General features: G+C 34.5%; 5 protein-coding genes and 1 pseudogene across 9 annotated transcripts in view; 2 read left to right on the top strand and 4 right to left on the bottom strand.

Annotated features, from left to right (window-relative positions):
* The window catches only part of sff (sugar-free frosting), a 61,279-nt gene extending 57,965 nt beyond the window's left edge, over positions 1-3,314 (bottom strand). For both annotated transcript variants that reach the window (XM_066401831.1, XM_066401832.1), the window contains exon 1: positions 2,855-3,314. In XM_066401831.1, coding sequence (XP_066257928.1) covers positions 2,855-2,945 — 91 coding nt within the window. In that variant the 5' untranslated portion in view covers positions 2,946-3,314. The remainder of the gene's footprint in view (positions 1-2,854) is intronic.
* Positions 3,315-4,709: 1,395 nt separating this feature from the next.
* On the bottom strand, positions 4,710-16,268 carry Mvk (Mevalonate kinase). 2 transcript variants are annotated; one of them, XM_066401844.1, is made up of 9 exons: positions 16,076-16,268; positions 8,164-8,258; positions 7,870-8,019; positions 6,275-6,465; positions 5,905-6,220; positions 5,665-5,856; positions 5,354-5,611; positions 5,161-5,293; positions 4,710-5,099 (listed from the first exon to the last, which is right to left on the bottom strand). In XM_066401844.1, exons 3-9 carry the CDS (start codon positions 7,916-7,918, stop codon positions 4,943-4,945), a joined length of 1,296 nt encoding a protein of 431 aa, XP_066257941.1. In that variant the 5' UTR covers positions 7,919-8,019; positions 8,164-8,258; positions 16,076-16,268; the 3' UTR covers positions 4,710-4,942. The 2 variants fall into 2 exon arrangements, with proteins under 2 accessions (XP_066257941.1, XP_066257939.1); XM_066401842.1 differs by having other exon boundaries at positions 4,713-5,099; positions 5,161-5,299; positions 16,076-16,267.
* On the bottom strand, positions 13,953-16,043 carry gny (garnysstan). The gene has a single exon (XM_066401839.1). The coding sequence runs from the start codon at positions 15,842-15,844 to the stop codon at positions 14,135-14,137; it is 1,710 nt and encodes a 569-aa protein (XP_066257936.1). The 5' UTR covers positions 15,845-16,043; the 3' UTR covers positions 13,953-14,134.
* Positions 16,269-16,729: 461 nt separating the features above from the next.
* Positions 16,730-17,721, top strand: Prosbeta3 (proteasome subunit beta type-3). Its single transcript, XM_066401855.1, has 3 exons — positions 16,730-16,867; positions 16,943-17,508; positions 17,562-17,721. Exons 1-3 carry the CDS (start codon positions 16,865-16,867, stop codon positions 17,608-17,610), a joined length of 618 nt encoding a protein of 205 aa, XP_066257952.1. The 5' UTR covers positions 16,730-16,864; the 3' UTR covers positions 17,611-17,721.
* A 1,540-nt stretch (positions 17,722-19,261) lies between these two features.
* lt (vacuolar protein sorting-associated protein light) lies at positions 19,262-26,561 on the bottom strand. 3 transcript variants are annotated; one of them, XM_066401829.1, is made up of 17 exons: positions 26,446-26,561; positions 26,224-26,352; positions 25,856-26,138; positions 25,603-25,801; positions 25,396-25,550; positions 25,160-25,342; positions 24,961-25,102; positions 24,693-24,905; positions 24,011-24,107; positions 23,781-23,953; positions 23,543-23,729; positions 23,305-23,491; positions 23,110-23,250; positions 22,917-23,053; positions 22,719-22,863; positions 22,431-22,551; positions 19,262-22,380 (listed from the first exon to the last, which is right to left on the bottom strand). In XM_066401829.1, exons 1-16 carry the CDS (start codon positions 26,458-26,460, stop codon positions 22,433-22,435), a joined length of 2,505 nt encoding a protein of 834 aa, XP_066257926.1. In that variant the 5' UTR covers positions 26,461-26,561; the 3' UTR covers positions 19,262-22,380; positions 22,431-22,432. The 3 variants fall into 3 exon arrangements, with proteins under 3 accessions (XP_066257926.1, XP_066257927.1, XP_066257925.1); XM_066401830.1 differs by having other exon boundaries at positions 19,262-22,343; XM_066401828.1 differs by having other exon boundaries at positions 19,262-22,551.
* Positions 20,810-21,671, top strand: LOC136416508 (jerky protein homolog-like; annotated as a pseudogene).
* Positions 26,562-26,582: the final 21 nt, after the last annotated feature.

Genomic DNA, 26,582 nt, shown 5'->3' with positions numbered 1-26,582 from the left:
ATCTAAATAAAAGAATAAATGAAGGGTTTATAGCTTATCCTAATATTACCCTACCATAAAAGAGAGTGTTTGCTTCCGAAGTTGACGATTCAGCATCATTTATCTGGTGATCTATAAATAGATCGCTGGGCGCTAATGGGTTAAGTCGAGCTGTCAAAGAAACCCGCCAAAAGACATGATAAAATTATTTTTGTTCATGAAATGCCAGACCACCTGTGACGAAATCGGTCAAAGAAATCTTGGACGTTCTTGGACGGTCTTGGAGTAGGAGGGTGGGGATACCCTACCCACCTTACTCACCAGATGCTGCCCCTTCAGATTACCATTTGTTTTGATCCATGCAGCACAGCCTTTCTGAACAGCACTTCAAGGCCTTCGAAGATATTAAAAAATGGCTAGATGAATGGACCTCTTCAAAATAATCTGATTTCTTTTATCGCGGAATCCATTTGTTGCTCGAAAAGTGGGGAAAGGTTGTAACTTCCGAAGGGCAATATTTTCAATAATGTAAAACGTACCGTTATTGTAAAATAAATATGACTTTTTAATGCAAAAAAAGCAGCGAAAATTAATTCACAGCACCTGATAAACGCCTACCAGTTTCTCCATACACCAACGCCATTCCGGTTTTTTTCTTCTCGTTCAAATACTCCATCATGAAGCAGCATTAACAATGGAATTAGTTTAGAAGTAGATGTTTTATTGCTTACGTTATTGTTTATTTATCACATTTTATTGCCATAAACTTTTTTAGGTCCCATAGTAACTTTTTAAAAGTGGAGGTTGTAGTTTTAGTTGTGAATTGAATTTCGTTAATTACGGTGTTTTCTGACATAAATTGAAAAAAAGTTTTGGACAATTTTTTCTTATTTTAAATCGTATTATCCGAATCTGTAAAAAAATGGAGGTTGCCGTTTGAAATTAAAAAGTCAATCCCCACCTCATCCACACGGGGGGGTGGAGGAGAATCAACTTTAGCATCAATTCATTTCCCCCCAGAGTAATTAAAGTTTGATAGTAAACATTTCTTTATAGGATGTCTAGTATTCGAAATATTTCGATATTCCAGGTTAAATGTTACACACTGTATTATGTACTGCACGCTGATAAACAACGATATTTTAACGATTTAAAATATTGCCCCCATATAAATTTACGAATCCACCTTTCCTCATTTGGAGATAAAAATAAATAAATAATCGCGATATACTCGCGAAATAAACCTCCGAAACAGTAGCAGCCGTAAACTTCGAACAACAGAACAAACAGAGCACCTACACAGTTCTAATTTTGCAATTTCAATGCAGACTTCAAAACTGCGTGTAAAATAGAATATGATAAATAGTTAGAGTGGGATGCTATGACCTGGAAAATCCCTCTCAACATCTCCGATCGATCACAAGCATGACTAACCATCTTCTCAGAAACGATGGGGTCTTAAACTCAATCATAGATATGTTGTTGATCTTTCTATTAAAGAAGGGAGCAAAGACCCTTTACAAACAAGGTTTGCGAACAGTCGAGGGTTTGAGAGATGAATGTTGTCTTTATTAGCGGTCTCTAGGAGTGTGAGAATCATTCTTTGTTAAATTATGAAAACCCCGAAAGCATATAAATAGACCTCTTAACTGAAAGTTTTCCCATCTTCCATGCAAGTTACATAAAGGAAATCCGTTAAAAGCTGTCGCTTTCACGAATTTCTTCCCCACGTACAGATCAAAGCCTTATCCTAATTGGAGTTAAAACCCTTGGGTAATGCTCTATGTGGGTGCGAAAGGACGAAATAATCGAATATGCATTAATATTGCGTCCTATTCTTCGATGCTTTTCATTTTCACAAAACAACACCGTAATGTGGCGCGTGTCTTGGAAGATTCCCCTCTTTTACCTCTTTTGCCTTTGTAATAGAGGGAGAGGTGGTTCGAGGAAAATATTGGTTTAGGTTTAAATGATAATGATGTTGAAATTAAATTTTAAGTCGTTTTACATGGATAAAATGTATAGAGAGACTGATTTTTTATTCTTGCTGCTGAATTTTAATTTTTGGGGAAACCTTTTTGAGGCAACTTCCTGCTTTTTTTTATATTTTCTCGTAGTTCAGAGCGTCAGAACTCGTGCAAATATTGACGTTACTCGTACTGATAACGAAAATTAGGTCGATTTTTTGTGTCTCGGTGAGGCACGGGTGGCACCACCTATCAGCTAGCTGGAAACAAAATGAATTTGTCGCACCCAAAAACCCCCTAAGAGCAATTTCAAGTCTGTAAATCAAAAACTGTGACATTTATTCCCCAATTTACTGAATTAAAAAATTACTCTAATACCCTGTAGAGTAAAAACAAGCCACTTTTAAATAAGGCAAATTTACCTGAATTACTCTATTTTTTACTCTCTAGCGCCCAATACTTATTAGCACCATTCTTTCTGAGACACCCTGTATATTTCAGTCTTCAACCCACAATTGTAATACATTTGCTCAGTTAAAACCTCTCATAACCCACTGAATTTTATTTTTTGAAATTTAACTTAGAATTTCGCATTGCAACGAGCACAATTGAATTATCTATTTCCCTACATTATATTTTTCCTATTTTTTCATTATCGTAGCTCTTCTTGCCAGTTTAGCTGCTCTAATTCTATAGAACATCGGGAAATCGTAACAAACACATCTGCTGCCTACTATTTCCAGAAAATTGTATCAATACGAAAAATAAACAGTTCAAACTAGACGTGGAACAAGCAGACTCTCAAGGGAATTGAACACAAACACAAGCTCTATTTTTAGCTAAACAACTACTGCTCGCAGATGTTAATTTTCCATAAAAAAATTCTCCCACTCTTAAAGGTTGCATACCTGTCTGTCCCTTTCCCAGGGTTTTCTCTAGTCGATAAGGCCCCACATACTGGTGCTGCACCTCACCAGAATTCGTATTTTCCTTCTGCATTTTGCCACTACTTCCTACCCCTAAAATATCACATTATTCCCTGGCCCTCGCTAGCCGGAACCGCAGCTACCCTTACGACTACGACCTTCAAATTATTGTTACTGTAACTGAAGCTCATTTTGCTATGGTTCTTATACAAGATAAAACAGTCAAAACTGCCACAAATAATCCGGATTAGGAGGATCGCACAGCCACTGGCACAATTCGGCGGAAACGCGCTCGCATTCGATCGAATTCAACCCCGGGACGATTTTTTCTTGTGCCTTTTGGAACCCATGGTTTTCCTAGGGCGAAGTAAGGGCGTACCAGGAAAATTTGACGGACATTTCCAGCGATTTCGGTCGGGAAACGCGGTTCAGCAGGAGTCGACCCGCTAGGCAAGGGGTGGTCTGAAATCAATAACTTCGCCGAGCTGGTGGATAAGGGGGAAACGCAAAGTCCCTAGGTCCATGGCTGTCAGCCTGCAGTGCATTTTCTTACCCCCTTTACGGGGGTTGGTCGACAACTGAAGCCAAACGCCAATTATCAAAATATTTCTAGTTTTGTTGTAATAAGGCACAATTATTTTCAATAAATATAAAGAGATTCTTGAGGGAATTTAATAGAGTGTCCAGTTGGTGGTTGAAGAACGAAATTAAACGCTACGTAAGCTATAGCTGATATTTGACGCGGAAACTTTTATATGTGTATAATGGGCCACCCTGTATATAGCGGAATCTTTTTGAAGTCTGATCTAAACAAAAAATGTTCCAATCATCATCATCATCATCATCAAAAGTTGTATAATAAATTAACCGCGACCTTAAATTACCGTAAACTCCTCAAAACTCGCCCTTATTCTTTTTTCGGCCCATGAAACACGACCTCCAAGTTCTCCCTTAACGCACCGCATCTTCGTTAAGTACTTCTAATTACGTCTGACATTACACGCACTTCACAAAAGCGGAGAATTTAATTACTGAAAGCTTGAGAAAGAAAAAACCAATTCGAACCATTAAGAAAGTTGAATTTGAGTTATGTAATGCGTTCTAGGTTTTTTCAGTGGTGATAGCAGGAGTGATGCAGATTATAGAGTCAAAGATTTTACTCGATGAGAAGTTTAAGCCAGCGATTAGACACTAAATAGAGAAATGTTTTTTCAGTATTTTTCATTTCTATTGAATGCATTCTTAAACTCCGAGACAAATCTAGTCAAGTAATCCTGAACCACATTGAATGGTGTGTATTCTGGGTTGCCTAGTATTAGTTATTTAAGCCCTTATGGGATTTTGCGGTGAAGATCGGAGTAGGTAACGTAGTGTTCTTTTGTTTCTCATTTTGCCATAGCTCGTCACGAATAGGAGTGAGATGCACTGATCGTGGGATTTCTAACCCCCATTAGACCCAGTACATTATTGACTACATTTATTTCGTTGAAAAGTACCCGTACACATCGACAAGGAGTAGAGGTTTTTCTGTACAAAATTTAGCGTCGTGTTCAGTTCTTTATGTCCCTAAAGCTGAAAAAAATCAGTTAAATTAGGGATTTTCGTAGATAATTTAATCCATCCTATACTTTTGGATCTCAACTACACAGGGAAAGCCTTAATATGCGTTGAGATGCGAGAAGAGGGTTTCTTACTAATTGAATGACAATTTTCTGTCATTATTTCAGAAATAAAACGAGTAGATATTACATATATATAAATTTCTTTATTGTGTATTATTTACTTTATAAAAGGTGTTCATTAAAAAGCGTTGAAATATCAGAGGTATGTCTCAGAGGGCATTCACCAGCAGTTATTTATTTGTTTTTTGTGTGTATTGATATTTGATGGTAAATAGCAAATAGCTTGACCAACGTCCTACATCTACAAAGGCGTTTTTTAATGAACACTTGTTATGTATGAAAACATGCAATACATTGTTTCAAACATTCGATAGTAGAATGGAAAAAAAACGGTTCAACCACGAAACAGGTGTCGAAAGGGAATATAATTCAAGAAAAATTAAGGTAATCAGTCAACCCGCACCCCTGCGCCTCCCAATTTAGTCAAAATCACTTCGAAATCATGTTCTTTTAGTATCCTTATCACTGCTTCCGGATCGAAAGAAGGTGGAAGGACCGAAATTGCGAAACCTCCTCCTCCAGCTCCTGTAAGCTTTCCTATTAAGCTGAAAAAAATGTCACCACATTAATTAACATATAATTAACAAATTTAGTCAACACATTTACCCGTTTCTGCTTAGGATCATGTTGATTTCTTCAAGTTTTGGATGTGACACCCCTAAAGCAGTCAATAAGCTGTGATTAATTTGAATCAACATTTTCCATTCGTCGAAACTTTTCTGTAGTTTTTCAGCATCGCCTAGAGCTTTTTAAAAATATGTTTCTTTCTAAGACAAGTTTAATATGGTGAAGAGCTCACCAGCAGCACTATCAATTTTTTTGATAGCATCAACAGCATTAACAGTCAAACTATCCATTGCATCCAAAATTGGTTCGATCACATTTGGAAACAAGTTTTTAACTACAGCAACATGTTCAATTAATTTCGAAGTTTCCCTAGGCACCTTTGTATTAACCAAGAGCAAGTTGATTGGAGTACTTAAAGTTATTTGAGTTGTCGAGTGGTTTTTGCGGAATTTCACCAAACTACCGTAGGTACAGATCGTATTGTCCAGGCCTAAAACCAATATCTTATATTCGTGTGAGGTAAATTATCCCTTAGAAATAAACCTGAGGGGCTTCCATGATAAATTTTCTCGCTACAGAAGGCCCAATCTGATATTGCCTCGAAATCTCTCATACTGAACTTGTTGCTATCTTCAACATCGCGTTTATCCCAAACAAAACTTTTAAATTCGGGCAAAGAAACATTTTCTAAATCATTAGTTTTTAACTTCAAATAGCGAATAAAGAGTCCAGCAACTGAAACACGCCAATGAAAAATGATCAAAATACACAAACTTAACTTACAAGCAACAGAAAAGCTTGCGGAACTTCCAGTTCCTGCACCCATAGAAAGCTCTGAATCTATGATAATGCATAAGGGTTTCAGAATTATATTGGTCGAAGCTAAAATTCCCGAAAACAAGTAAAACATGCCCTTTACAGCTTTGGAAGTGATAATGTCCACAGGGTTAATGTTGTCTTTTAATAAATAGTCTGCTACTTCTTCAATCAATTTAAAGTGTTCTTGATGGTTGATTAAATTGGGTGAACACCAGTTGAAATCCGACTTTTGGGAAGCTAGCGATGATGAAAGATTGTTTAGCAGGAGCTTTTGGATCTCCTAGAAAAGTTGAAGCTGAAGTTATATGAATTGGGGGGAAGTGTAAAGACTTACGCTTAAATCTAAGTTCTTTTCAAAGTTAAGGGGGAGAAATTTTATAATGAAGCTATTAGGAGAATCGATTTCTATTAGGTGTATTTTGGTTTTTAAGTCCAAACTAGCGGCTACAGCTAATTTTCCATATACCACTGAGTGTTCTCCATGGAGAATTACTTTTCCTGGAGCTGAAACGCTGAATTCAATGCCTGAAAAAATAACTTAGATAAAAACAGTAATAATATAAAGTAAAAAAGTGTACTAAACCATGCACCGACCTTTTTTCGAAAACTATACAGGGTGGTCCACTTTTTTAGCAGGATTTTAACAATCGACAGAAAAACTTATTTTAAGAAGAAAATATCATATCAACATAGGCTCATAAATGCTTCGTTTTAAAGATATCAGACGTTGAAAACATTTTAAAAAAATCGATCATTTTTTATAATACTCCAACTTCTGGAGATATTTAAACTAAATTTAGTGTACAGCATCACATTGTATGCTGTCATATTCAGTAATAATATCACGACTCATGAATAACCAATGCCGGAGTTGTGGAGTTTTATTGCCATAAAATTCAATAAACTACTAATACGGTCCTGCTTGGTGCTGCTGATTGCTCGTGGGTCGTGAAATTATTACTGAATATGGCAGCATACAATATGATGATGTATATCATATTTGGTTTAAATATCTCCAGAGATTGGAGTATTATAAAAAATAATCAATTTTTTTAAAAGTTTTCAACGCCCGATATCTTTAAAACGAAGCGTTTATGGGCCTATATTGGTATAAAATATTCTTCCTAAAATAAGTTTTTCTATCGATTGATAAAGTCCTGCTACAAAAAAGTGGACCACCCTGTATATTGCTGACCTTTGGAATCTCGAAGATCATAAGAGATACGAAGTTGGTTAAAGAGCGGCAAACCTGAGCATTTAATGCCCAACAAAAAAAATCTGAATGATACCGAAAATATTTGAAGAAATCTGACAAAAAATCGTGTTTCTTTTTAAGCTTATTTAAAGATATTTCTTAAAATAAATTTAATTTTTCCATGGGCATTTTCTCTTCTCTAAAGCATAGTGCCATCAGTTTAAGGTAATATTTTGTTTTTTTGGAACCCTTATTAACCTATTTTTTCTTAATACGAGCCTTTTATTTTAATTAAATTTTACCTTCTAATTAAAACCTTCTAATACATTGTCTTCTGAAAACATGCGTATTTAAAAAAAAAAATGTTTCATCGTAAAAATAGAGGAAAATGTTAGATACGAGTTACCACGTGGTTTTGAATTATTTTATTTTATGAAATAACCTGAAAGAAGTTAATAAAAATGGTTCTAAAAATTCGAAACGTCGCGTTAAAAATCCAATGGCTATATCTTGTAAAGGTAAAAAGAGTTAACAAAATAAGTCGAAAAGATAATAAAAAAAAACAATTTGAGAAAATATCGCAGAAAATTTTACTTGATTATTTATCGAATCGGTAGGAATTTCCTAAACTTTACAACATAGTTTCGTAAATGTGTTTTGTTTTGTACCTCTTACAGTTTTCGAGATGAAAATGGTGAACAGCAAACGTATCCCCGCTATACAACTGATCTTACCTCCAATTGATTTCTTAAAATTAGAAATATTACTAGGGAGTGAGCTCATTTTGATCCTACTGCTTTTGAACCCACTGTTCTGGCGTGAGTGTTTGTTGGCTAAATGCGTGTATACTCTGCAATTCCTCTTTTAACACGTTATTCACTAATCTAAAACCCCATTAAATAGTTATAAAATTTACAACATCGTTACTTAAGTTCTCTTCATGCCCACTTATGCTATAATACATTTTAATAGGACAAGACGCACTTTGGAAGATAAGTTAGCCACGCGTGTAGTGACTGTAATCTTACCTGTGCCTCTGTAATAGCGGCTTTCCCTTGAACTTATCTGACACAACCAAGCAGGAAAATTTCTCTCCGCAACCGTCTGAATGATCTACGACCTCCTAAAAATAAAGAAAAATGCTTGAAACACATGCATTTATGTATCGATTACCTTTACTTTGTTACATATACAGGATTATTCATTAGTACGTTCGAGTGCGATATCTCAATAAATATGAGTTTTAGAAGGAAGTTTCTTATCAGAGTTTTTGGTCGTTAAGAGGTGCTTATTAAAAATTAATTTCAAATGTACAGGGTCCGTCAAGAAGTGTAGTAGGACCAATTTTTTTTTAATAGAACCTCTCAATTTTGTTGCCATTTTCGGATTTATCGTCAAATTTTAAGGTCAATTTATGTAAAAGTCTTATGTAACAAATTTACCGTTCGAAAATTTTTATAGATGCAAAGTCTCACGGAAATCGATGCTGTACCCTAACCGTTGCGAATTTCGGAATCGGTTTTATGGTGCTCCAAAAAGACCTAATAAGATAGGTTTTGAGGTATTTTAATAAAAAAAAGTTTTTCATAACCCCCGAAATTGTATAACTTTAAACCTCAATAACTTACTTATTTCAAATGGAATGTTCCAATTTTCTCGACGATGTCGTGGTTAGAATCCAAAAATGCGTAAAACTAAGGGAAATTATTTTATTTGTATGTAAATGAGGTATTCACAATAAATTCTCAAATTGTCCTCTATTCGTCGTCCATCAGGAAAGAGTTGCAGTCTTGCCAGAAAAGACCTATTCCCTTATTAATTAAATTATTAAAAAGATAAAATTAACGAAAAATAGATTAGAATTAACGTGCGATTCCGACAACAAAACAATAATACAGTTATCGAGGGTCATGAAAAATGTCAAAATGACACTAGACATCACCGAGTATCGCACAACATTTGTCTATAGGACTTCATCAGTGTCACTTGTGAAACATTTGGAAGTCAAAGGGGGACCATTTTCGGGAACTTAGAGACGACTGTGTTAAAGAATAGGGTAATTTTAACCAAAGTTGTAGTTTTTTGGATTCTAAACATGATGATGATGAGTCGAGAAAATTGGAGCATTCCATTTGAAATAAGCAAGTTATTGAGGCTTGAAGTCATGTGACTTCGGAGGCGTATTTCGGGAATTTTGGAAATAAAAAATAAAAAAATACGTCAAAATGTATCTTATTAGATCCTCTTGGAGCTCCATAAGATCGATTCGAAAATTCAATACAACACCGATTTCCGTGAAACCTTGCAGCTGTCAAAATTTTCGAATTTTCCTGAATAACTCGAAAACGATAAATTTTTGACGTAAGGTTCTTTACATAAACTGATCTTAAAATTTGACGATAAATCCCAAAATAACAAAAAAATTGAGGGGTTCCATTAAAAAAAAACCTAAAGTTCTACCACATTTTTATAACGGACCCTGTACATTTGAAAATAATTTTAAAATACGCATCTCTTAATGACCAAAAACTATGATATAAAATAAAACATTTCTGTCTAAAACCTATATTTACTGAGATATCATATTTTGACGCACTAATTAGCAACCTTTTATTAAGTGTAGGTAATATCTATGTAGATGTAAATAATACTGAGTTAACAACGTAAAATTACGACTTTCGCAGATACTCGTAGTTCATGCGGTTGAATCCAGCCATTTTTGTCTATTGCAATTAATGTGGCAGTTTATTATTCATGGGAACGATTTGAGGGTCTTACGATGTGAAGACTGAAGGGACAAATTCTTCGAGCAGGATTACCGTATTCTGACGTTTGTTCGGGTTAGTTCAGGTTGATAATGCTGTGCAACTTTCATCTTTAAAAAAATAATTTTTTTACTTGATCAAAATAGTCGAATTTAAAGCAAATACAAACCCTGAAGGGGAGATCGCTAACAGAAATGGGGCACACGTCAACGAAAATAGCAGGAAATGCGGAAATAATGTGTGCCATAGCCAAAAATAATGAGAAATAGACGACACTAAGAAAAATAAACGAAAATACCTAGCTGGTATATGGGTTTGACTTTAAAACGGTTTTTAATGGGCCTAAAGTCGCATTTGCCACGGAAACAGCAACATTTCATTCAGAATTTACGTGAGAGAACAGTGCAGATACAAAGTAATGAAAACACGAAAAGAACCTTTTAATTTAATAAGGGCCTCGGCGCTTAGCAGGGTTAACATTTCCGCGAATTCAATCAGTTTCCCATCAATAGAAATCGCGAGCAAGTCTTGTGCGGTCCTTCTCCCACTTGCACAATCTCTATGTTTCCACTTGAACTTTTGATATCTGTGTACCTACGTCTCCTGCATATGAGATGCTGTCTAGAAAATGGAAAAACTCAGAAAAATAAAATTTCAGATAAACAATTTGAACATACTTCCGTCAACCTAACAACTTCAATATTCTGATCCCTCTGGGGACTGTATTAGTGCTTCAACAATAAAAAAATAATAGAAACATTTTTTCTATTAGGTGTACAACTTTGCTTCCGCCGTTTTTTTTCCGAATTTCGCGATTTTATTGTAAAAAACTAATTATACCTTTAGGATCCAAAGTATTGTCCATCGCTGGCCACTACTTTCTCCCATCTTTCGGGCAGCATACGAATCCCGTGTTGAAAAAATTGGACATCTTTTGAAGCGATCCACGATTCTATCCAATTTCTTACTTCTTCATAAGACCGGAAGTGTTGGTCAGCTAGCCCATGTGCCATGGATCGAAACAAGTGATAATCAGAAGGAGCTAGGTCAGGAGAATATGGCGGGTGGGGTAGGACTTCCCATTTCAATGTTTCCAAGTATTTCTTGACCACTTGCGCAACATGGGGTCGAGCATTATCGTGCTGCAAAATCACTTTATCATGTCTCTCGTTGTATTGCAGCCGTTTCTTTTTCAATGCTCGGCTCAAACGCATTAATTGGGTTCGATAAAGAGCACCTGTGATTGTTTCAGTTGGTTGTAACAGCTCATAATATATTACGCCGAGTTGATCCCACCAAATACAGAGCATGATTTTGGAACCATGAATAGACGGTTTGGCCGTCGACGTGGAAGCATGGCCGGGATATCCCCAAGTCTTTTTGCGTTTGGGATTATCGTAATGAACCCATTTCTCGTCCCCAGTCACAATACGATGCAGAAATCCCTTCCGTCTTTGCCTTGCAAGCAACTGTTCACAAGCGAACAGACGCCTGTCAATATCTCTTGGTTTCAACTCGTACGGCACCCAATATCCTTGCTTCTGAATCATTCCCATGTCTTTGAGGCGTTTTGAGATTGTTTGTTGAGTCACTCCCAATGATTGTGCCAATTCTTGTTGACTTTGACACGAGTCTTCGTCAAGTAATGCTTCCAAGTTCGCATCTTGGAAAACCTTCTTTCTTCCACCGCTATGTTGGTCTTCGACGTGAAAATCACCGTTCTTGAAGCGCTGAAACCACTCACGACATGTCCTTTCACTAATAGTGGCTTCCCCATAAGTATCTGAGAGCATTCGATGAGCCTCAGCAGCAGATTTCTTCATATTGAAGCAGAAAAGTAAAACCTCCCGCAAATGACGAGAATTTGGCTCGTACACTGACATTTTCAATTGCGAATAACTTTATGATGAAGACACAAATAGACTAATATTTTTATGAGGTTATGTTAACAGGTGCCCAAGGCTCCTGCATGCCCACATGGGGTTATTTATTTCGATCATTACTTACCGCTACATACATCTATTCAAAAACGGCGGAAGCAAAGTTGTACACCTAATAGATTTCCAGCTTCTTCAAATGTATCAAAAAATACGTATAAAGGTCTTGATAGTCTCTGAAATGTTACGATTTAAGATTTCCAATTTCGATACGTTTTTAACAATAGAGTAACTTGTACATGCACACCCTTCTAGCCACTTTATTTTTGATTCTATGAAAAAAGTAATACGAACATGTTTATCCAGCTCCTGCAGATTTAGCAAGAGACCTGTAACGACATAATATATTTTGATATTTTACGAAATCATGATATGCGTCAAAAATACGGAAAATACATGGGAGAAACGAAAATTGATACAACTAAGTGGAAATATAAGAAAATAAAAAGTAATAATGGCAATAACGAGAACAATACATATATACGGGTGGTCACTTTTACGACGCATTCTATGGGGATTTTCGAAACGGTTAAAGATACAAGGTTGGTTAAATGGAGAAAAAGTTTCGTATTTTTATGCTCTGCAAAAAGCTGAAAGCAAAATTGAAATATCTTATGTAATTACTAAGATATCAAAGAAATACCAAAAAAGTCGATTTTCTTTTTTTGTCTATAACTTATTTATTTTTCATACAATCATTTTGAAACTTGGGTGTTCTATATTTTCCGTCAGTGTCTTCAATATGGAAAGGTCAAAAATATCCTAGGCCTACTAGTTTACGTGAAAATAATACTAACTTTCGATTTTCTTATGGACGCCATATTGGATTTTCGCATTTTTGAAAAACACGAAAGATTTCCGTTTCGGCGAGGTGCAACACAAGGGTCTTCTGAACTATTTTACAATAAAAATTAAAATATTTAAATATTTAATGAAAAAATCAAGTAGCACTGAATTTGTCAAGGTCATAATTGGTTACCAAGTTACTGACTGTCTTTGACACATAAGTCAAGTAGCCAATAATACAACTTTTAAATAAGTAATAAAAAAAATTATCAAATGTATTTTCGAAAATCAATAACACAAACATTAACATTAACTAACATTAATTAACAAAGGAATTAATACGAGGAGAGAAAATTACATAAAATGTTCAAAATGACCGCCACTATGAGTAATACATAATGCCGTTCGCTCATACTACATATTTGAAGTAGCTCTTCTGATAACAACTGGGTCAATGGTCCGAAAGAAATTTGTAATTGGGTTTCTAAGATAAGATAAGCGTTTTTTGAATGTCTTATGTACACATTATACAAGTCTATTTTCTCATCTTTGGAGAAATATCATCCCATTTTGATAAAAATTAAAATTTACTTAATTTACAGAAGAACAAAACTCACTTTTTTACTAAATTTCTTTTTAAATAAAATTATGTTGACATAGCAACCAATAATATTGGCTACTTGACTTATGTGTCAAAGACAGTCAGTAACTTGGTAACCAATTATGACCTTGACAAATTCAGTGCTACTTGATTTTTTCATTAAATATTTAAATATTTTAATTTTTATTGTAAAATAGTTCAGAAGACCCTTGTGTTGCACCTCGCCGAAACGGAAATCTTTCGTGTTTTTCAAAAATGCGAAAATCCAATATGGCGTCCATAAGAAAATCGAAAGTTAGTATTATTTTCACGTAAACTAGTAGGCCTAGGATATTTTTGACCTTTCCATATTGAAGACACTGACGGAAAATATAGAACACCCAAGTTTCAAAATGATTGTATGAAAAATAAATAAGTTATAGACAAAAAAAGAAAATCGACTTTTTTGGTATTTCTTTGATATCTTAGTAATTACATAAGATATTTCAATTTTGCTTTCAGCTTTTTGCAGAGCATAAAAATACGAAACTTTTTCTCCATTTAACCAACCTTGTATCTTTAACCGTTTCGAAAATCCCCATAGAATGCGTCGTAAAAGTGACCACCCTGTATATGTATATATATACTTTTTTCTCTGATTAGTCCGCCCATAGATAAGTAGATGTCTCCCCCTTAATACACCCCAAATAAAAACACTGCACTCCTTTGAACCCAAACACATATATTCATAATTTTTCATCATTACACTACAGTGTACAAAACTTACATCTCACTTAACAATAGTAACAGTATCTGAACTGAAATATTTCAAGTTGTTGCACTATCACTCTTTATTTCTATTCATCAACAAATCACAGAGTACTTTCTAACTTGATGAACAATGTAAGTAACATACTTAGCTAAGAAAAGGTTATGAGATTTTGACTTTATCATTTTTAATATCCTCAAATTCTTGAGGCAAACTTAACTGTTTTATGTTAAAGTAAATAAAGAAGCCTACGAAATGAACGCAAGAGTATACAGAAATAATGAGAGGAAATAAGTCTGGGTACCTCCTGGGTGGTTCCCAGCACAAACTTAATATGAAAAGTATTATACACCCAAAGAGGGAAACGACTATAGTTATATGATGCAGTAAGGCAATTAAAGCCTGTTTGTTCTGAAAAATTCTGCGATAAGCCAGATTGATTATTGCGCTAAATTTAAGCTTCTTTGTAACCTCTGAGGAGTTAAAGACGAGGAGGGTTAATCTACGATAGTACTCCACTAAACCTTCCTTACTGTCAAACATATTCTTAAAAGTATGCTCAATGGAAACTCTAAAGGAAATTATATAAAACGTCATTAAGGCCACTACTGCGATAATTAATCTATCTTTAATTAACAGAGAGACCATGCTAAATACTGAAATACACAAGAACCAAAAACATGTAAAAGGGGCATAGGGAAAATATAAAAGAACTGGTACTGCCACTAAAAGAATGGATTTCTCATGAACTTGATAACTAAACAAAAAAAATGCCAAAGAAGAATTTATCAAGGAGAGCACAAACTTCTTTAAATTAGGCCTTAGAAACAGGTCTACACAAGAAGGTAATACTGCAGATATTGTACTGAAAAAGCATAGACGCATCATCTGATAATTATCAAATTTTGATGTGAACTTAAACCCTACATTTAAAGCACACCAAAGATTTGAAACTTTGTCCTCAAACACACCTCTTGCAACAGGAAATTGTCTATGAAGCACTTGAAGGAATGTATCAATATCTGTAAGAAATGGGGCCCAAATTATTGAAAATGTTAATAAAACTGTGATCGCAAGTTTACTGAGGGAAACTAGGCCTGTCACAGCTGTTTGACCAGGTTTTGGCACACAAGTGCTAAGCAAATAAAAGAAAAATGGCAATGAATGGTAGAGCTCCATTTGCTTGTAATTTAAAGCCAAACAAAAAATTATAGTGGCCCATATGTTTCGTTTGTGCAAAATGCATATTACAGCAAATATGAACAAACCTAGAGAAATTGAGTTGTACTGGAAATGCCCATGGTCAATCAATATAATGCCTGGATACAACAATCCAAGCACTATAGACAAAGAAGGATCAAATATCTTCAAACTTAAAACACTCTTCTTACTTTTCTTTCGTGACTTCAGATATTCAAGTCTTTTATCCAACTTAATACTCAAATAAAAGTGCAGTATTAGTGCTGGAAAAAATATTGCTATATCTCCCAATAAAACAGTAGTTCTCATAAAGAACTTATGGGCATTACTTTCATGCCCTCGGGAGTCATGTAGTTTGGTAAAATTTTGATTAATTAAATTGGCTACTTTTCCACAAAGGTACATGTGATAAGCTGTTAGTGGAGGGTAGTCAAGTCCCCAGTAATCCAGATGGTTATCAGTGGTGTTTAAGTACCAATCTTTTATAGGTAGGTTTGTTGTCACTTCCATCCAGTGTCTTTGGGCCTCATAGTCACCATACATGGGAGGATTTCCTTCACCGGAATATGAATGGAGAGTGGTGCAACATCTCAAGAGGAGGGCTACTAATGTCCCAAAGAAAACCAGCCAAACTTCACTACTTATTTTGCAGTACATTATAACAGCACTCATAGTTATAAGTTGAATATATGGTTCAGTTATTTCAGGTTGCTGAATACTACCGTTTTAGAACGTGTAATCACAATAAAAACCGGCATGTCTACTCATAACATAATTTGAATTTTATAACTTTATCTATACTGATGTGACTACAGGACGGAAAAAGTTATGTTTGATCGATTTTGGGGGTTAGTAATTTTGACAGCAGTAGTGTATCACAATCAAAACAAATCCAAAACTTACCACATGGATGGCGTCCAGCTCTTTCTGTAACTTGTTCCTGATGTGATCCTCGGTTATGGGCATTTTTTTACCGTTAAAAGCCCTTCCTACATGGGTTAAGAGTGGGAAAAGAAGTTTCGTTTTTTGACGGAATTGAAGTGCCATTACAAGTTTAAAAATTGAGGTTTTGTTATGCAACAGCCGCCATTGCAAACCGAGAAATCTAATTGGTCGGAAATCCTTTTTGACAATTTACAAAAACAGATCAACGTTACCATGGTGACATCTGACATCATCGTGTCAGTGGAGAGAATGTAAACACTATAACAAAGTTTATAATTCGCATAAGTAACAATTCGTTAGTTCAAAATAATAATTATCAATTATGGTAATTAATTGATGTGAGTAATCACAAATTAAATTCAATAATTATTTACTAAAAATATTTTTTAGAAATAGGAATTTTCCAAAAGAAAGTGGAGAGAGCAAGATAGATTTTATTGAAACATGTGAGAGAAAGAGAACAAAACATTTATTCAAGAAGTCGGTAAACGGATTGGGCACCAATCACATGTGAATGGCATTTGACTATTTATTTCTCATGTCAATCTCAATACCCGAATTTTGTTATTTTGTGATGACAATCGAAAATTTTTTAACCTCAAATCTCTTACTGGAAGCTTCAGAAAGTCTCCTCAAAATTCGTGGAAAATTACCTAAAAACACCCTATATATTTGTTAATTTCAACGGACCCTCCTTCGAAGTCACTTCATAATTTAAAAAAGCTTGATAAAGGGTTTATTATCATAATGGTAAGTTCCAGGAACACCTTGCCAAAAATTATTATACTTACAAAACTTACCAAAATTATTTTTGTTGTCTTTTAGTCTATTCTATCATACAATGGTGGGGCTATGGTGGCCATGAAAGGAGAAAACTGCGTCTCCATTGCAGCTGACAGAAGATTTGGTATCCAAGCCCAAACCCTCGCCACTAACTTTGAAAAAATATTTGAAATGGGACCCCATCTCTATGTAGGTCTTCCAGGATTGGCCACTGATACCCAGACAGTCATGGAGAAACTCAGATTTAGGAAAAACTTATATGAGTTAAAAGAAAGCAGATTGATGGCTCCAAAAGTATTTAGTGCTATGCTTTCTCATATGCTTTACGAAAAACGATTTGGTCCCTTTTTTGTTGAGCCTGTAGTAGCTGGTCTGGACCCTAAGACTTATGAACCATTTATTTGCAATATGGACCTTATAGGATGCATTAACCAACCTAAAGACTTTGTGGTGGGAGGAACTGCCTCAGCCCAGCTGTATGGTATGTGCGAGGCTTTATGGGAACCCAATTTGGGTCCAGATGATTTGTTTGAAACTACGTCTCAAGCATTGATTAATGCCTTTGATAGAGATGCCATTTCTGGATGGGGAGCCACAGTTTACATCATGTAAGGAAAACAAAGATTAGTGTGTTTTCATATAACTTTTTTTATTGTTTCAGAGAGAAAGATAAGGTAACAATCAAGAACTTAAAGACCAGGATGGATTAGGTTATTTTATGTTTATTATAAATTGAGTTAAAGGTTAAAATATTTTTTTTAATTAAGAAATTGATGTGCACTTCTTTTTTAATAAATACACCACTATGTAATGACATTTCTAATTAAAAGTCAATTCCAAGTGAAGAAAACCAATTCTGGACCAGCAGGTATATAAGTAATAGCAGAAAGAAGTATACACAGAAAACCAGATGGGACTCCTTGTACACTTCTTGCTACTTTGGCTGTTTCTGATGAATACTGATCTGGAATTGGTTTTCTTTCTGTTGGAACAAAGTTTAAATTAAACATATCTAAATCAGAATTTTGTCTATTTAGGACCAGTTTTTAGTTTAGTTAATTTAACGGCTAAAAATTGACAAAATTTAATATACCCACGACGTCTCTAAATGAAAAACTACCAAATCTAAAACACTATAATAAAATAATGTCACAGTCAAAAACTGCTAATGACGACCTTCTTGACTACAATCAATAATCAAACATGGTTAATGAATTTTCAGTGCATTAATAAAATATTCAACTGGACCTGTTTGAGAGGTACTGAAATGAAAGAGGCAGAATTTTTTTATTGTTGAATAATTAATTAATTTTAGGACGATTTGATAAACAAACAAGAAGATTATTAAAAACCACCAAAAGTTATCATTTTTATGCTTTATTTGATATGACTAATGTTCTGTCAGGGTTTCTATCGGGTAGATAATAACTTTTTATTATTGTAAGGTGTACAAATAAGTTTCCATTGTTTGACAAAACATGGCACCACTAAAAGATTATGTTGAAATTGTCAGATGTAAAACGTACTATCACAAATTTGGTCATCTAGTATCACTCACCCAGTAAGGTGATCTAGTAATACGTTGAAATATCAGTGACTCCTTATCAGCATCAAATAATTTGTTTCGTTCAATAATGTCAAGTTTTGCACCGAATAAGCGACATTTACAAGAACTTTTAATTTACTTCTTTAATTTGAATAAATCTGCAGCTGAAGAGCATCGATTGTTTGTTGAAGCATATGGTGAGGCTGCTTTAAGTGAGAGAAGTTGTCGCGAGCGGTTTCACAAATTTAAAAACGGTCAATTTGACGTGGAAGACCTAAAGTGTACGAAGGTGCGGAATTGGAACTATTATTGGAGATCGAACACAATCATTACTGAAACTTTCTATCGAACATAATTAATGAGATTGAGCCAAGCACTCAAAGAAAAACGCACCCATTACTACTCCAGACACGACAAAATTATTCTTCTACATGATAATGCTCCTCCGTATGTTGCGATACCGATAAAAACCTATTTGGAAACAATTAATTGGGAAGTCCTACCCCACCAGCCATATTCACCAGGTCTTGCCTCATCCGACTATCACTTATTCCAGCCAATGGCACATACTCTGCCTGAGCTGCAATTTACAACATATGAAGATACCAAAGATTAGTTCGATTCGTGGATAGTCTCAAAAGATGAAGAGTTCTTCCGACGTGGTATTCGAATGCTGCCAGAAAGATGGGAAAAAGTAGTGGCTAACGATAGACAATACATTAGACATAATGCACCGTTCTTTTACAATAAATTCTTAATTTTTATATCAAACGGCGGAAACTTATTTGTATCCCTTATAGAAGAAATCAAAAGACTTACAAAATATAATTAAATAATATTTTAATTTAATATTAAATACATTGCAACATATGATAACCAAGTAAAACAATAATTGTATAGTTTATTATCACTTTTCGCTTACTGATATAATACAAAAAATACATAATTTACTTACTTCAATCACTTACAATAAGTCAGTACATTCAAAGGAAAATTATACAGGTATAACATCAAAGCTCACTGGAAAATAGTTAAGTTAGATACCTATATACCTACTCTATGTAACACTAAGATATTTATTAGTTGAATATGCTAAAACAAAGGGAAACTACGACTGAACATAAATGTGCTCTTCACGGCGTTTTATAATTAATCATAAACTCTGGGTAATAACAAAAAAAAGAACAAATATTTACTAATACAGTAGTCTCGATATAGTGAACACACGATATAATGAACTATCCGCTGCAGTAAACACAAAAAAATAACATTAACCTCTCAATAGTGAACAAACTGTACCTCGCTAGAGTGATTATTGATTGATTAACATTATACAATAAACACTTTTACTTTCATGAAGACTCCGCGGTCGGCTTACGGTTGTGATGTAGTTTTGAGCGTTGGTACATATACGGGGGAAGTCCCTACATATACGTCGGTACTTCCCCCAAGCGTGTTTATTCCACAATTCAGTTTTTGCTACGGTTCTGAACGGAGTCTCTTTGTTAGTTAAGATATGTGATGATAGTGTATTGTTGTGCTGCTAAATTAAAAATAAAGGTGTTGTATACAGAATTTTTGAAGCAAGTACTACATATTGTAATTGTTTTTTTTAGATGTCGCTATCTAAAAGAACGTATTTAAAACTGCAACAAAAAGCAGAAATCTTAGAATTACTGCAACGTGGGATAGCACCTATACAGTTGTCCAGAAAATATGGAGTTGCTAAATTTACAATCACCTCAATTAAAAACAAGAAACGTAAAATTTTGCAAAGTGTTGGTAGTACATTTACTGGGCCTGGGAAAAGAAAAACCTTAAAAATGTCTGTTTATGCAGAAATGGAAAAACATCTGTATAAGTGGTTTTTAAAGCAAAGGGAACAACATTCTCCCATTAATGGGGATATGATCAAAGAGAAGGCAAAGACTCTAAATTCCAAGTTTTACAGAGGATCTTTTCAGGCAAGTAACGGTTGGTTACAGAATTTTTAAAAACGCTACGGCATAAGGTTTTTAAAAATTGCCGGAGAAAAACTGTCATCACAACCCGAGGTAATAGCTCCATTTAAACAAAAATTATCAGAAAAAATAGCGAAGCTTCAACTAGGTCTTGAACAAATCTACAATGCAGATGAGTCAGGTTTATATTGGAAGCTTCTACCCGATAAAACGTACGTCTCTTCAATGGAAAAGACAGCCCCTGGAAAGAAGACAGAAAAACAAAGAATCACATTTTTAGCGTGTGCGAATGCTTCTGGAAATCATAAAGTCAAGTTGCTAGTGGTAGGAAAAGCTAAAAATCCTCGGACGTTCAAAAAATTTAATTGCTCTGTGAATTATGACCATTCTAAGACAGCATGGATGACAGCGGAAATTTTCAAGAATTGGTTCAAAAAGAATTATTATTCCAGAGGTAAAGGATTTTCTAGACACTCAGGGTCTACCAATAAGAGCTTTATTATTGCTAGATAATGCTCCAAGCCACCCACCAGCAGAAGAACTTAATAAAATAGATAAATGTGTTACCGTCATGTACATGCCGCCAAACGTTACTCCACTCATCCAACCCATGGATTAGAATGCAATACGTCTTGCGAAACTGTTTTATCGCAAAAATTTGTTATCTCAAGTAGTTACAAAAGGTGATGTCGGTGAAACGTTAAAAGCTGTAACTTTAAGAGATGCTGTTTCAAACCTAAATTTGGCCTGGGAGAAATTAAAACCAATAATAATTAAAAAATGTTGGCATAAAATTTTAAGACAAAACATTCATTTTGAAGAAGAAGAAAACATTCCTTTAAGTGTTTTGAAATTACGGATACGGGATGAAGATCCAGAATATGCACAATCTGAAATCATGAAAATCCTAAGTGTCTTGGACCCCAACGCATGTGATCAAAATGATGTTGCGGTTTGGAACGAGGACCGGCAACCAAAAAATTATCAAGATGAGCCAGAAAATGAGCAAAGCGACATAATTGAAGTTAAAGATGAGGACAGTAATATGGTTCCGGATTTATTTATGTCTGAAAAATTGATTTCTACATGCGAGGCATTGAAATGTTTAAATAAGGTTATTCAATGGACTGAAGAAAACTCCGATGAAATAGAATATTCTACTGTAGTTGTTCTTCAAGATCTCAGAGGTAATTTAGTGAAAACAATATGCAATAAGCCGACAAAGCAAAGTAAACTAACAGACTTTTTTCATTCTACAAACTGATTTTATTTTTTTAATTAAATATGTAATACTACATGTATCTCTCCTACTATTTGTTATTAGAATATGTATTTCGTTTTGTTTTATAACTAAAATATATATGTTTTTATATTATATTAAACTTGAAACTGAGTTATTAACGCAATAAACACTTCGTGAATATCACTGTTGTATGCTTTTATCTGAACTCTAAATAATGAACAACCTCGGTGGAATGACAAGATCATTCATTAATTAGTTCACTATATCGAGACTCTACTGTATATCTATGCTTACATATAATCATTGAGCTCAATAAAACGAAACTTCAATGTTTAAGTTTAATAAAATTATTCTTTTTTTGGTTCTCGGAGATGAGAAGTCTATTGTAATGCTACATATGCAATACTTTCACGAAAAAATTTTATTCAATAAATTCTAGATGAAACGTTCATAAGGCAGCTCTGCTTTCGCAACACTTTGGTGATAAGTCACGTCGATCGGCCGACGGCAATAAAAAGGGCAAAATGAAGAACATCGGGGGTATCTGCCTCAAAGTGAAACTGGCCAGGTTTACAGAAAATCGAAGATATAATGGCAGATTACCTAACGTCTTGTTGTTGAGATCCGCAAATATTATATCTCCACCTTGGATTTTTTCATGAACTTTGACCCATATAAGCTCCCTTAAATACTCTATTTTGAGAATAAACACAGGGATGAGAATACTTTGCTACGAAATTTCAACATACCGTATGTATGACTAACTATTTATTGACTTACGTTTAGTTCATTTTCTCCGCAGGAGAACACACCACGCAGCTGGCTGCTTGACTTTCCAAGCACTTTTTATGAAAAATGTGTTTGCAATTAAACATTATCAAATCGCCTATTCTAGACATATCTAAAAAATGACAGATTTTAAACATGTCCGTTAGAAGTACAGAAGATGAATGGTTACGTTTTGACCTATCTTTATTTTATCAGTTATTTTTTCTACATATAACCGTTTACCCTGTACTCCGTAAAATGTATGAGAAGTGAATACCCTGCACATTGTTATGAACTTACCTGCTTGAATAATCTTGTAATGACACGCCCCACAAACTTCATCGCTAGATAACGATGTGCCTTGTTGCCGAATACTCACTAACTTCTTTTGTAAATTAAAATAATCAGACACTAGAATCTTTTTACAACCTTCTTGCACTGAAACCTGTAATCATCGTCAAGATGTACCTGATAATCTTCAGTTACAAGCAATTTTACCTGTAAATTATACTGATTCAACATTTTCACTAAAGAACTTCTCAATCCTGGTATTTGCATGTCCCCTTTGATCTTCATAATCAAGGCGGTGGGATCGATGTAATTCCCTATACTTTGAAGTAAAAATGTCACACATTCTATTTTTAAAAAAATGTTTTAGTGATCGTTATTTCTTCATTATAATATTTTTTACCAGGCTTGCTTATGCAATGATCAATCAAATCATCCCACAAATCTGAATCGTCATGTTCGAAACAAAACGAAATTGCGTACTGCATATCCTTCAGTTCATTTATTATTAAATCTAAAGCTTCTTTTGTATTTCCCATGCGGCCTGGATCAGTAAAAAACATTAATTAGGAAAACTGCATTTTCAGTCGAACATTACCCAAGAGAAAAACCATTTCAGGATAATACTTCTTCTTCTGACAAATATCCAAGGCCTCCTGAATGAGGTATCGATCAGATTTCTTGAGAAAAGGCAATAGTTTTGATCTATCAAACATTGCATACAAACTAACTAACTCCTTGTGATATTCCCCCTTAGTATTCTTCTTATCAAATTCGTCTAAGTACTAAAAACTCGAATTAAACTTAATTTCCTGATAAATAAATAAATATTTTACCCTGTACAAATGAAGAGGGCTGGGTCGAAGCTTTTCCACGATTTTCTCAGAGGAAATATTGTTCTTCTCTAAAAGCAAGGCAACAGTTTTTTTGTAATCCAAGTCCATTAAATCAATTAGCATATCATGAATGACACTATGCAAATTGTGTTTTTGGATAAGCGTAAAGACATCTTTATGTTTTAACCTGAAGCATCCAACTTTCATTACACCTTCGGAACAAAATCAAATGACTTACTTAAGATACATAGACAAGCTGATGTCATATTTTTGCTCATAACTATACAAAATCGCTAAAGCTTCTACAAAAATATCCTGCTTGTTAGTCAAGACATGGTCTAATACCGCATTAATTACTGCAGACACATTGTATAGTTGATGATTCAATTCTTTGATTAATTGTAGAAAACCCTTAAAATGTCGTTCAATGAAATAATTCTCAAAAAATTAGAACATGGCTTTAATTACCTGCCCATCAAATTTCAAATACTCGAATAAAATCATTTCGTAAATATGTGGGTTTAATTTGGATTCAAGCGTTCTCGGAATATAAGGACTCACAGCTCTGAAATAGAATTTGTATTGATTAAGGTTTTTGGTCCAACTTTCATTTAGTGGAAATCAGGTAGACAAAGCACATTTTTATAAGAAGCTTCTACTCAATATTAAACATTTTTTTAGGCATTTAAGTTCAAAGAGATAGATACAAAGTGCCTTATTTAGGTGTTCCCAGTACTACTATCACCTCTCCCGAAGTAATATTTCGACGGTTCCGGGAGGAATTGGAGAGAGTGAAGAGAGGGAAGGAGTTTAGTCGATTGGTTATTCCTATGGAATTCCAATACTACGGAATAACCAACCCGATACTATGTGGACAATTTAGATCGCCTGGTGCCAAGCCCACATGTTTGTTAGCAAATTCTCTAATCCTTAAAAAAAAGTACTGCTATCACTAAAGCAGAGAAAGTTACATCATTGATTAAAGGAAAAAAGTTGCAACTTTTAGAGCTTAAATATCGTAAACGACGTAGCCAAATTTCTTCTTGTCACACCTAAATAAGACACCCTGTATAAAAGGCAAAATGACAATCTATCTCATTTCCGTGCGCTGAAGATGACTAATTTTTTATTTAAAAAATGAATTTTATACCTGAGTTGATGAGCACTGGCAAATTTGTAAATTTGATCTTCCCAAAGGGAAGGATTTTTTTCAAATATATCCAATCCTAACTTGCCGGCATCATCGTACATGCAGCGACTGAGCAAAAAGTCTAAATAATCGATTCCCACACTCTGAACTGTATGTTTATGTATTGTTCTGCCATCATTGTGCTCTAATATTTCAAGGGCCTCTTTATATTTGCTATAATGATTGTAAAATTGAAAAATGAGGCCTAAATTGTTCACATGAAACTCACTTGTGCTGTATAAACCACTGTATCCTATCATCTAAATCATAAGGACTAGCTATAACAACATCTTTTGGGGCAACAATAAAGAACACATTCTCTTCTAACAAAACATCCAAATGATAATCATTCACTGAATATTCTTGGTATCCTTATAAAAAAAAAGCTTCATTTAACCCTTCATAATTAATCAAATTTAAAAATTTACCTCTTAAGGTTAAACTGTCAGTACAAATATCACTATAATCATTATCCTTATACTCTACTATATACAGTTGTGGACGCAAACTCTTATTGTTTTCATCTTGTTCTTTAGGCACCCCTAGTAAAACCAGTTGCTGGTCTAAAGGAGCTATTCCACTAATATAAAATTCAGTTTGGAATGTTGAAACTGAAATTTTAAGTAATAATTATTTGAATCTGCTTTTTTTCAAAACAAAACACCTGGATCTACTAAATATTCAGGCAACGCCCTTACAGCTAACTCAACATTGCTCCGTTTTCTAATAATACAGACCCGAACTGTATCCACCCAGCCTATAAGAAGGGTTCTGCTATTTGCCCATCTTAGATTGCACCTAAATTTATCTATTAAGACTCTAGAAACCATTAAAGATGAATATTAACATTTTTGATGAGAAAAAAAATTACCCAGGATGTTCCTCCCATTTGATAAGACCTAAAGAGCACCTGGCATTCATATCATAAACCCTCACTCCTATACTACTTGACAAAGCTAAAAAATTATCCCCCCAACACAAACTCCCCACCAGGCCTTCGCTTTCTAACAAAACAGTGGATTTCAAACCTCCAAGAAATGTGCGCTCATGGAGGGTTAATTTGTCATCCCCTAAATAATTTTACTATTACAAAACTTCATAAACAACATTCAAACCTTGCTTACCAGTGATAAATCTCTTATTTGAAGGACTTTTACAGTAATTAGGATCCAAGGCTACAGTTTTAACAAGTCGGGCCACATTGAGATTGTAGTTGTTTTCAGTTGATAATAACCCATGGACATACACCCGACCATCATCAGAACATGAAGCAATATAGTCTCCATTCTTGTCAATTGATATATGATTTACACTTACAGAATGGGCTTTGGGTCTCTGACTTAGTACATTATTGCCTTCATGGTCCAGTACATAAATAATGCCCAAGTGTGAACCCAAACATATAAACTGCAAATCAAATAGAATATGTCATAATGTTTGTTGTGGTGGCACATTGCGGTTGTTGATATAATTATTTTGAAATGATAAATACCTTTGTGTGAACAGCAATACATGTTGCAGAGGTTTTATTAAGGATCTTTTTTAAATCGTTTCCAAGGCGGACATATTTCAGTTTTGGCTCTATTTCATCTTCTGAATACTCAGAATCACTCATACAGTCCTAAAACGGAGCAAACACAACTTAATTATATGATTTTTGGAAAAGAAGTGCAACTGAAGGGTGTACAAAAAATGTTTGAAATTTTATACTTACGTTGGATTCGGACATGATGTTTTTCAGTTCTTTGGAACCATTTCACATTTCATTAAAAAAAAAAATGGGTTGTGTTTTGTATTTATGATTTAGATATTAATGTAAAAAATTAATTGAAGAAAAATAACAATTTTAAT

The sequence above is a fragment of the Euwallacea similis genome, chromosome 23 (genome assembly GCF_039881205.1).
Source record: "Euwallacea similis isolate ESF13 chromosome 23, ESF131.1, whole genome shotgun sequence".
Classification (NCBI taxonomy): Eukaryota; Metazoa; Arthropoda; class Insecta; order Coleoptera; family Curculionidae; genus Euwallacea; species Euwallacea similis.
Note: the sequence above shows the minus strand (reverse complement) of the source record. Positions and strands in the feature narration are given on the sequence as shown.